The sequence below is a fragment of the Pararge aegeria genome, chromosome 14 (genome assembly GCF_905163445.1).
Source record: "Pararge aegeria chromosome 14, ilParAegt1.1, whole genome shotgun sequence".
NCBI lineage: Eukaryota > Metazoa > Arthropoda > Insecta > Lepidoptera > Nymphalidae > Pararge > Pararge aegeria.
The window spans coordinates 13,037,192-13,048,914 of record NC_053193.1 but is presented as its reverse complement, the minus strand read 5'-3'; the positions used below and the strand labels follow the sequence as shown (position 1 = coordinate 13,048,914).

The following is an 11,723-nucleotide window of genomic DNA, read 5'->3' as shown; positions in this document are numbered from 1 at the left end:
CAATTTAATAAAATATCTGGCCAATATGAATTTATAGTTATCAAAAGGTTAATTATTTAGCCACTATATAAAATTACTGTAACAAAAGTCTACACACTTACTAATATTATAAATAAGAAACGCTCTAGCGCGTGTGCAACAGCTAGAATTTAATATTGTTGGAAATATCGCCAGTTAAATATGTAGTTTGGCGTAAAACTACATACCTAATGATAACTATCGTTCATCGTGAATGGTGTTCATATCTACATTTCTAGACAAATTTCAGTAATTTACCGAGTAGAATAGTACCTATTATTCTCTGTGTTGCTACAAGGGGTGGGAAATAATAACTTTATGAATCGGCAAAATTTTTGTAAGCACAAGGAAACTATTTAAAAAAAATAAGTTACTTTTGAAATCATTTAATTGGTTTTATACATAATTACAAGTACAAAAAATTGTATTACATGCATATTACGAGTAACTATAATAATACCTACCTGCAAAAAAATCTTACGACATTGCTTTTTTATACAATTATCAGTTTTCGCGCGCTTAAGCAAATTAAATGTACCTTTTTTGTAAATTACTAAAGATTAGTCCTTGACTGCAATCTCACCTCGTGGCGAGCGATGATGCATGTAATAGTTTGGTAACGCGGGCAGTTGACCTCACATCTTAGTAAAGTTCAACACGATATCTTACCATATTAAACCGCCTGGAAGCACGGCTTTATCGGCCAGTGGCGTGCACAGAGTTTTTGTCGAGGTTAAACATAAAAGGCAGGAAGATAGCGTTAAATAGAAAAAATCCTCCTTTAAGAGTTATATGAAAAAATTGCATGTGTGAAATGCACGCCAATTGCCATGACCAGACCAATACGTATAAGAAATTAGTAATTCTTTAAATAGCTCCTGCCGACGATAGCAAGTCTAACCTACCTATTAAGTCTAACCTATATATAAGACCAAATTGTTCGAGCTAAGCCGAAGTCCGAGACCTGAGACACCCTCGGGTCGACGTTCTACAAATAAGGAAAATAAAGCCATCACTGCACATCCATGCTTAAGTTGCAGCGTTACACAGTGATAAGATTTGCTGTATTAGAATGCTGTAATTAGAGATAGGTACTTAAACGATTAAACACAGTGGGACATGAATAAGGAATTTATTTTACTGTTGACAAATATGTGCCCGTCAAAACTTAAGGGCACGGTAAAACGTTAACAAATAGAAGTGGTAGGTGTACCCAGTGGCGTGCATAGTGGGTATGCAGATGATATATAATGAAGAAAATCTCCAGTACGAGTTATTACTACATAAAGAGTAGGCTTTTAATAACTCTTACAAAGCCTATCCTTAAGTTTTTTTATAACTAGGACTGGAGATTTTCTTCATTTTATATCATCTGCATACCTTGTCCATACCTTCTATGCACGCCACTGGGTGTACCACCAAGAGAAACTATACTTAAACATAATGTTAATGTACAAACAACAACCGCTAGAAAATATTAAGAATTTCAAGCAACTAATCTTGTTATACACCTAATGGCTATTACAATTTGCCATTAATAAACACATAACTGAGTACAATAATTCTAAATACTATTTCTAGTATAATGATAAGAAAAAATTAACGTCTTCTGTCAGTAGTGCACCATAAAAGTCACTTATGCCTCGCCCGCTTTGCGGAAGACAATACATTATAATTATATAATTTATTGTTTGCTGTGTCGAGTTATAATCAGTAGTAGGTGTTATGTAATGACTATAATAAAAATAAAAAGTATGTATCCTATTAACAGCTATGTTTATTTCGTTCGCTGCCTAGTACTTCAATGAAAACACAGCAATTAATTTTGTGCTGGCATGGTATTGTGTTTCGATACTCAAAAAGTATACACACCCGCGCTAGCAAATTGTACAGTATCTTTATAATCCATGATGTCAGAGCATACAGCGACCTAAGTGAAATTGTTATTTCACTAAGGTCGCGTATGTAAAGAATGAGGTGTGTTCAATACCCTACCTCTTTCTTTCAAAGCATGTAAGAGCATCGTCGCTGAGCCAAAGAGGTCAATAAACGACGTTAAAGCCTCCGTTCCAATATGTTTATATTGAGATGTATATATAAAGATATACATCTTAATTCGTATTAATATTTAATGTTAAAGAATAACAAGGGAATATGGCTCATGTATCTATATTGTTTGTGAGGGTATAAACCATTTCACACTCCATTAACTTGGATGCCTGCATAAGGGCGCTTTTAGTGTCACGCGGATTTGCTCACGCACGCGGGATTGGACCGCATGCGTAGCATCCGCAAAGAACAATTTCATATAGGTATCTATTGTAAAGCGTGATAAACGCACGCGGGACGCGGGGCGCTGTGCGGGGCGTCACCCCGGTGCGGGGTATCCGCATGCGTAAGCGCTGCCTACAACTTCAGTGCCCATTTTAGAGTCGAGCGGGGCGCACGCGCCGTATTGTACTACCGAAATGAAAATCGATACAGAACGAGTAATCATTGAAGTTCATCTGCGGCCCGTTTTGTGGGATAAACGCAATGAATTATACAAAAACAGGGACGCGAGGGAGGCTGCATGGAGAGATATTTTGAAGGAATTGGCACCTAACTACGAAAATTTGAGCGAAGAGGAAAGAAAAGAGGCGGGTATGTGTTTGGTTCATTATTTTATTTATACAAGCATCATTACTTTATTAATATAAGCATAATTATTTAATTCACAAATAACATCAAAAACCTTCTAAAACCTTTTGAGTTTAGTTAATTAATTATATATCGGTGTTGCCAGGAGACTTTTCCTTCATTGATAAAGTAATCTGCAAATATATCTCTGATATTACTTGCCGACGTATTACTACTTTCAGTCTGCTGCCTGGGTAGTGGTCCCGTAAAACCATTTGTGACAAATGTATGGCTGACCTTGTAGCCATCCCGTTTCCTTATGAAATTGTGAAGTACACATGCCGTCTTGACTATTAATTGTGCTAGATCTAACTTGACATTCATGGATCTGTGAAATATTCTAAATTTATTTGACATAATTCCAAAAGTGCATTCTATGTACCTTCTAGCTCTGGACAGACGGTAATTAAATATTTTCTTTTTGTAAGGTAAATTATCACGAGCATAAGGCCGCATCACATGTGATGATAAACCAAATGCCTCGTCTCCCACTATCACGAACGGCAACTTTGCTCTTACACTAGATGGATAAGCTACTTCGGGGCAAATAATAGGCAACTCTTGCGGGTCAGGGATACCCAACGTGTTACTTTCCAGTTTCGTATACAATTGACTCCTTCTAAAGATGGTTGAATCGGCGTTGCTTCCACTGGTACCGACATTAATATATGTAAAATTATAATCAGCATCACACATTGCGAGGAGCACTACAGAATAATATTTCTTATAATTAAAATATAGTGATCCACTGTGCGGCGGCCGAATCACTCTTATATGTTTTCCATCAATTGCACCCAAGCAATTAGGAAAATTTGTATATGTGAGAAATCCCTCTGCGATTTCTTTCCATTTGATCCCATTAAGCTGTGGAATACATTCAGACTTTAGTTCAATCCATATTATGTAACAAACTTGTCTTACTATTTCGCTAATTGTTGCAATTCCAATCACATAGGAATAGTGTAGATCAGTGAATGTATTACCAGTTGCCAAATATCTGAAAACAAAAACAATATATTAATAATATGATAACATAATATATTAATAATGCTGACATCAGACATAAGACAGCATGCACCGCTCGAATTTTACTTCAGAAGAAAAATAAATACCCTTAAGGTGAAAGGGCACGGAAGTAGCTAGCGCTAGAAGTTTTTAATTCGTTTTAACTACAGTACTATAGCTACGTTAGATTTTATTGGTACTGGTTTTGGGTAACTTGATCTGAAACTGTGTGTACTTTTGCCACTTACTTATTATATTTTGTCATTTCAGACAAGAAAATACAACAACGCTGGCGAACAGCAAGGGACACTTACCAGAAAGACAAGATATCTGAAAAAAATCAGCCATCCGGCTCTGGGAGTAAGAAGAAGAAGAAGAAATATTCTTACTATGACATTTTGACTTTCTTAGACAGTACAACGGAAACTGCTGGAGAAGAGTCACTCTGTGAAGAAATGTCTGAACAAAGTAATTTAGAAACACCTAATGAGTCCACGCAACCAGATACTTCACGTCAAGAAAGTTCTCACCCAACATCAAAACAAAAACAAGTAAAATCTAAAAAGCAAGCACCATCTGAATTTGAGGCACAGTTATTAGAATGCTTAAAGTCTAATCAACTGGAGCTAGAAAGTGAGGATTTGGCTTTCTTTCAGTCTCTGCAGCCTTCATTAAAAAGATTCACTAGATATCAAAAACTAATGTTCAGAACAAAAGTGTTAAATATAGTTATGGAAATGGAAAGTCAAACACAACCTGCATACTACAGTCCCATACCTACAACAAGTTCTAGTGGTTTTACTGAGCTTGACAGTTTGTCACCGATAAATCAAGATTACCAAACCAATAGTATAATCCAGGATACTTCGAGTCTTAACGACAATGCTATTAGTTCTGCTGCAGTGAATGACAATGAAACTCTTATTTCGACTGAAAGCGGCCTGTTTAATATCACGTCTTATGACGTAATTTATACCCCAGCAACAACATCATCTACAGGCGAAAGTAATGTCAACGCTCAGGATACAAATTTACAAAGAAATGAATGATGTAAAATTTGATTTTTTAATTTATGAATAAAACTCTTTTTATTAAAATGAGTACGATTAACTTTTTTTCTCCAGTTTCTCTCTAATTGTTTGTTTAGTCATATGAGTGCGGTTGTACACACGGCACAGATCAAGTTACTCAAATCCAGTATAAGCGGGACTCCGACGGGTTACCTAAGTATGATAATACGCAAGGCGCGAGTTCCATTTATGCTGGTTTTGGGTAACTTGATCTGTGGCCATGTGTACTTTATCAGATAAAAAAAAGGATTGTGTATGTAGGTTGAACGTACCAATCCCAAACCAATTAAGGACTTTTTTTGACTTTAAATTACTGTCATGTGCAAACCTATAACTTTTATCTATATTATAATAAGTAGCGTGTGATGAAAGGTAGGAATGATTCCACTTTAATGGCGACATTTTATGAGTGAAATAATCTTATTTAATGAAATTTCAACATGAAATTGAATGAAATTATGAACAATGAAATTTCAGAGTACATGACAAAATTTTTTTTTTGCACATGTAAATTTACACATGACAGTAATTTGAAGTCAAAAAACGTTTATCCTACCTGTTCAAATCCCTTTCCACTAAATCATAGCAGGAAATTAAATATTTAAAATTTAAAACTTACCTTAATGTAATAGCGAGCCTCTCAATCGGTTGTATTGTAATCCTTCGTAAACTGCTTTTTTGTAGCTTATTCTCAATTTTACACAACAGTTCATCAAAAGAACGAATGGACATTCGAAAGTAATTTTTAAATTTACGTTCATTATTTTGTAGTTTTCCAAAGCGTGTAACAAACGCCCCAGCAAGAAGCCTATTTTCAAGAAAGGGATCAACATGTACTCTTGTCTTCTTGTTTCGTCGTTTGTAAAGTATGTAAGCGACACATATTCTTCTGACATTGATCATTTTTGAACACGTCTATACCGTTACGCAGCCCGTAGAAAACTGAAACTCATGCTGCGTATGATCCGCAGCGTGAAATTTTACGCATGCGGTCCAATCCCGCGTGCGTGAGCAAATCCGCGTGACACTAAAAGCGCCCTAAGCGCCTCGATTTAAGTGAAATTGTTATTTCACTAAGGTCGCTGTATGTAAAGAATGAGGTAAGGTATTGTGTTCAATACCCTACCTCTTTCTTTCAAAGCATGTAAGAGCATCTTCGCTGAGCCAAAGAGGTCAATAAACGACGTTAAAGCCTCCGTTCCAATATGTTTATATTGAGATGTATATATAATGATATACATCTTAATTCGTATTAATATTTAATGTTAAAGAATAACAAGGGAATATGGCTCATGTATCTATATTGTTTGTGAGGGTATAAACCATTTCACACTCCATTAACTTGGATGCCTGCATAAGCGCCGAGATTTATTTGGGTTAGTAAACTACAAAATATCCTAAGGGGAATTGACGTCATGCAGGCAGTTGAACGTAACAAGGTACGAACTCAGTCTTCCAAGGTTGAAGAAGACATGTTGATCCAATCCCATATAACGAGCAGGAGGCTAGACCAGTAACCAATGGCACACTGTGGAGGTGACCGAAATTGGTGGGACGAGTCCATCCACACTCTAGCAAGGTGAACGGAGCTAAAAAATTACACACTTAAAATTTTTCACCGCTAACTTTTTTTACACGTTGCCAGTAACATCCGACATCCGTAACCCATTAGGGAAGAACTAGTACAATCAGATTATTCTGCGTAACTAGGTACGGTGATTGCAAAACAACCCAGAACAAAGGCGTATGCCTGCGCTGTGTATAAGAACTGATCTTGATCGATGGCATTGTCTATACCTGCGCAGACCGCCATATTGGATCCTGAGGTTATTTTTTTTGCGAGTATCGTGTTGCGCGTAAATTTTAACGTTCCTCAATAGAACTGTACTGCATAAACTCAACGTGACAAAAGATTTATTTATGAAAAAAATCGTAAGTCGCCGCAGTTGCAGCGTTACTACCCGATCTAATATGAACAATCTTTGCCCTTGCAGTTTTGTTCTTAAAGCCGGGTCCAAATATGTATCTTTTACCCAATCCGATCACTGTATATATAAGTATCGCCTAAGCGTAGCAAGGCAGTATCAGAATAGCTTATGCAGCGATAATATGCAGTCTTGATACGCTGCTTGTATATTCAGGCGACTTCATCGATGGATAGTTACATACGACACGGAGTTATAAAGAAGGTGTCCACAATATACGAGGTTTAAAACGGCACGCCGAATGATACGGTACGGTAATAAGGTTGATAATACATATCTGGGACCCAGCTTAAATCTTTCGCAAAATCGAAGCAATACAGGTATTTAAAATCTGAATCCAAAAAGCAAAACACTGCGACATGCGCTTACTGACAGAAGATACAAAATCATATTAACTAAAAAAATTGCTAAGCAGTAACCTGTTTTACCTCTTAAGAGAGGCAGCTTAGCTATGAGGCCTCCACACAACCATATAAACTTGAAACTCTACTAAAGCGTGCATTATTATAACGAATACTCAAACAACTTTCACAGAAATTGTAAAAATCTGAAATAGGTACATCGCTAAATACAAAAAGCGCAAGAACAGTGACGAAAATATTTCATCATTGCCGACACCAGCCCATCATTGACAATACTATTCTTGATAACCATTGACAATGATCGGTATTATTTTGAGAATTGCAAGTACCGCCTCCAACAAACTTCATAAAACTTTTAATTAATAAACTATAAGAGCCTTTTGCCTTGATCACTAGTAATTAAACTCGCTTAGAGCGTTCAATATATTTCAATGATCAAATTAGAGTGAGAGTATGTAAGTGTAAGCCACCCTAACACCTTATTTTATAGGTCCCAGGTCCCGGTGACGCTTTCACAACCCTTGTGGTGGCTATCAGTTACAATCCATCCAAAAATAATAAAATAGTAATCGTAATAATGGCATTTTTGAGAAAAGGATAAATATTTTTTAAAATCAAATTATTAAGCACTAATCCACATAATCTTTAGGGAAATTATATATATATTATTTTTTAAATGTTTCCTTTTTGTTTCATCTTTAATTTTATCTTTACTTTTTTTTTAATTTAATTTGAAGTTGTGTACACATACTACTTTGGGTTGTAGCTTAAAACAAAACTTGTTATTACTTATATTTAGATCTACTTTTAGTTATTACCTGTTTTGTGTACCTAATAACAATAAATATATAAACAAAACATAAGTCAATGTGGTGTGCGAAGGCCATTATACCTACCTATGATCATAATATAATGAAAAAATCACAAAATAGAAATATAGACCATTAAGTTTATATTATATAATACCTAACACCATTATTTATTTTCAAAGCCATTTTTTATGTATGTTGCCTTATTGTTTGTTTAAAATAATCGTTACATTCTCATGCAAATGTTGAATTATTTATTATTTTTGTGTTGCTTATTTGGGCCTTTGGGCATATGAGGCCCAGGGCTTTTGGTTCGGAAATTATTACCACCCGGACCCTTTGGTTTGGCCTTTGAATGATTCTGAGATGTTTTGTTCTCAGGAGCAGAACCAGTCCCTTTTTTGAAACCAGGCTGATTTCTCTTAATTGTGCAGCTAAATGTTAACCTTTTATCTTTCAGGAAGTGGTCCATCATATTAAGAGGCATAATGGCACATTTAGCCATTCGAAATATTTCATTGGCTTCTATAGCATCGTTGAAGCAATGTTCTGTGTAAATAACTTTACGTCTTTGGTCTTGATTGCTTGTAACATGTACCTCGTAAACATGTTGTTGTGCAGATTTCTTGCTTCCAATGTGCTGCACTGCCCAGTATGCCATTTTCTGCATTGTGTCAATCTTGAATGATATGATGAATAAGAATTTGTTTTGGTCCACCAGATACATGTGGCGGTCGTCATTTGTAATGGTAGTATTATTAATGGTAATCTCATCATCAGTATTTAAATTTTTCGGATGACGTTCCTTGAAGTGATCCAGCATTCCATTTAATTTTCCTGTAAGAAATTAATGCTTTATATTGTTTGAATCAAACTTTATGACTTCTTGAACTTCGATCAGACAATCAACGGGACCATATAGTAGACTAGCATCGCGAAGCTACACTAACAGCTAACTTCTGCGACAACAAAGTTTGATCCATAAACTTTTGTAAAATAATCATGGTTAGAGACAAATTCTGGATATGTAGGTTCATTAACTTAAATAATATAAATAATTCAAATAAGCCCATTTTTATCTCAGTAAGACCAAAACTTTGAAGGATATGACTTTTACAAACACATATAAGAATATTTCAACAAAATAACCAAAATGGCTTCCACACAGGTAGGAACTGGATTGGGCCAAAATTTAGAGTGTATTTGTACTTGAAAGTAGCTGTTATACAAATGTTTTAAATATTTCTAGTTTATGTCGAGACATAACATTTATATAGTAAGGAAAGTACCAGTAATTTTCTACATTTTACTTGACACCAACTTGAAAATGTGTAAATATTTATTTGTAGCTTTTAGTTATTCTCGGTTTTTTTATATAATTTTTTTTTGTAATACTTACAAATTATTTCTTTATATTAACCTGGGGTGTTAATAGTTGAAAAGCTCTCCCGGCACTTCACAATCAGAAGCTTTATTGTGACAAGCAGTAATCGAAACCTTATATGATAATCAAATTGTTACCCATGCAAAACATATTATTGTGTCATTCCGGTGGCCATCATCAGTTTCACTTAACCAAGTGGTGCTTTTCAACAAATACCAAATACCAAGTTCCTTTAAAAAATACTCAAATCACTATAGGTGTCCCTATAATATTTGATGAGTACCCTCAATTTCTCCAGGATTCCTTCAACAGATAATGATCTGATGTAAATGGGAAACTGATGACAGAAAAGTGTGGAAAGATATGGAGGAGGCTTTCCATTCTATGGGATCCATCTAATATAAGGACTAACATACTAACACTAACTTAAGAATTTATTGAAAATCAAAATAACCAATTACTTACACAAGTAGTTTGTAAGGATTGAAACTTTTTTTTTTGTAAATTTATATGGAATAAATAAAGCTTTATTATTATTATAAATGGGACCACGTAAGAAGTATACAAAGAAGTTTTACAAATGACAGAGTTCTGAGGTAGGAGTATTTAGGTAAAAATACAACCAAATTTAGGACCTCCACATTTTTTTGTCAATTGGTTAATAGTTTTTTTAGTTACAGAGAAGTAAAATTACCTGACCAAGAGCATTTCCCAAATACAGAACCAAGAGGACAAGCCATTTGCCGGAAGATGCATTCCTTAAGGTGATCTTCCACCTCCATGTTGACCATAGTATACACACAACCGGCAGACTTGTTAGGGCAGGGTACAGTAGCCTGCAGCAAAGAAAAATATTATGAACTATGAGAACATTGTTAGACTTTTTTATTAACTAAAAAAAAAATAATCTTTTCATTACTCATTAGTCTTTAATGCAAGGTATGCATTAAATACTATATAATAAGATTGTTTTTTTTTTAAATTCCAATACAAGTTAACCCTTCACTGCAATCTTACCTGGTGGTTAGCAATGATGCAGTCTAAGATGGTGTTGTAGAAACAAGTTAGGAGTGTTGCAGTTATATTAATCCTAATTAGTTTCTATGCAGCATCTTTATGCATCTTTATGCATCTTTATGCATCTATATATGCTGGAATGCTAAATTGCATGGCTGCATCATTTTGTCGGTAGAGTGGCATCTAGCCACAGCCTACACCTCCCACCAGACCTAACCAATGAATTTTCAGGAATTTATAATTCCCAAATTATTCCTACCAGGGATTGTACTTGGGACCCCTACTCATAAGACCAAAGAGCTTAACACTGTACCAGGTCATCACAAGATTGAGGTTGTCACAATATTGTTAGCATAGTAAGACAAATAAAAAAATAATGTACCTACCCTTTCTATCATATCTTCAAGCTGCCAATTCCTAGTCTGCGTCATAGCCTGACGACACATAGGGCAAAACGGAGGGATCAGATTCACAGTACAGGTGTTACACAGGCTGTGGCCAGTCAGACATTGGTATATTGGTGTCGACATTTGCTCCATACACACAGGGCACTCCGGTAACTCCATACCCACCACGCCCACCCTGAATTGAATGTAAACAGGTCTTTAGTTTTCAGTTATTTCATAGTTATCCATACTAACATTGCTGTGTATAATTCTGTGTATGTATGAACACACCAATCTCAGAAACCACCACATATTGATTGATTAAAACATCCTAAAGCCCAATGCAAATGAAACTGCAGAGTACATGTTACTCACAGCTAGTTGGAGAAAACTATCAGTTTAAGTTCGATAGTAGGAAAAATTGTTATTATATAACTAATACAAGGTATATACATTAACATATCATATGTAATTTTATGTTCATTAATAAAAGCTTGATATAATTGTATGTCCATTAATAAAGGAATGATTTTATAGTTTGTATTTTATTAAGTATGTGCCAGTAACTTTGTTAAAAATTAAGGTAGGTATTTACTTATCTATTTTTAACGACCCTTAACCTATTTCCATTTGTGTGGGTAAGCAATATTTCACATTACCAAGTATTTGAATTTTCAACTTTAACTGTTACAAGTATCTTGGAACCTAACATAAAATAATAAATGTACTCACTTTTTGTTAAATTTAGCTTTGGCCATGATGCTGTTCTTCAATCACAACTCCAGTCCTAACGCTGGTAAAAATACAACGCAAAATATAAGTAATAAAATTACTTGCACTGCTTACACACTGCACTGCTTGCACTAACTACACTTGGCTACCTGATTAAGAGTAAAGAAAATAGCAGATTCAAGAATTAGATCACAAAGTACTATTGTAATATCTATAACGGTCAGTGTACGCGATACAATAAGCCCTTGTATGCTTGTACTGTTTCTGGTTTCACGA

General features: G+C 35.1%; 3 protein-coding genes across 3 annotated transcripts; 1 reads left to right on the top strand and 2 right to left on the bottom strand.

The window, feature by feature from the left end:
- Positions 1 to 2,248: 2,248 nt before the first annotated feature.
- On the top strand, positions 2,249 to 4,764 carry LOC120629648. Its single transcript, XM_039898643.1, has 2 exons — positions 2,249 to 2,661; positions 3,973 to 4,764. Exons 1-2 carry the CDS (start codon positions 2,487 to 2,489, stop codon positions 4,749 to 4,751), a joined length of 954 nt encoding a protein of 317 aa, XP_039754577.1. The 5' UTR covers positions 2,249 to 2,486; the 3' UTR covers positions 4,752 to 4,764.
- Positions 2,661 to 5,815, bottom strand: LOC120629647 (protein ANTAGONIST OF LIKE HETEROCHROMATIN PROTEIN 1-like). The gene is made up of 2 exons (XM_039898641.1): positions 5,392 to 5,815; positions 2,661 to 3,694 (listed from the first exon to the last, which is right to left on the bottom strand). Exons 1-2 carry the CDS (start codon positions 5,673 to 5,675, stop codon positions 2,776 to 2,778), a joined length of 1,203 nt encoding a protein of 400 aa, XP_039754575.1. The 5' UTR covers positions 5,676 to 5,815; the 3' UTR covers positions 2,661 to 2,775.
- A 2,492-nt stretch (positions 5,816 to 8,307) lies between these two features.
- On the bottom strand, positions 8,308 to 11,670 carry LOC120629646 (E3 ubiquitin-protein ligase siah-1-like). The gene is given in 5 exon segments (XM_039898640.1): positions 8,308 to 8,552; positions 8,554 to 8,765; positions 10,007 to 10,148; positions 10,716 to 10,911; positions 11,448 to 11,670. Coding segments are annotated over 5 exon segments (675 nt in total). The 5' UTR covers positions 11,474 to 11,670; the 3' UTR covers positions 8,308 to 8,453.
- Positions 11,671 to 11,723: the final 53 nt, after the last annotated feature.

Excerpts from the sequence above, each read along its gene's own strand:
- LOC120629648 (XM_039898643.1), top strand. The coding sequence starts at position 2,487 with ATGAAAATCGATACAGAACGAGTAATCATTGAAGTTCATCTGCGGCCC. Across the intron at positions 2,662-3,972 it reads AGAGGAAAGAAAAGAGGCGG|ACAAGAAAATACAACAACGC; the intron begins GTATGTGTTTGG and ends TTGTCATTTCAG.
- LOC120629647 (XM_039898641.1), bottom strand. The coding sequence starts at position 5,675 with ATGATCAATGTCAGAAGAATATGTGTCGCTTACATACTTTACAAACGA. Across the intron at positions 3,695-5,391 it reads AGGCTCGCTATTACATTAAG|ATATTTGGCAACTGGTAATA; the intron begins GTAAGTTTTAAA and ends TTTTGTTTTCAG.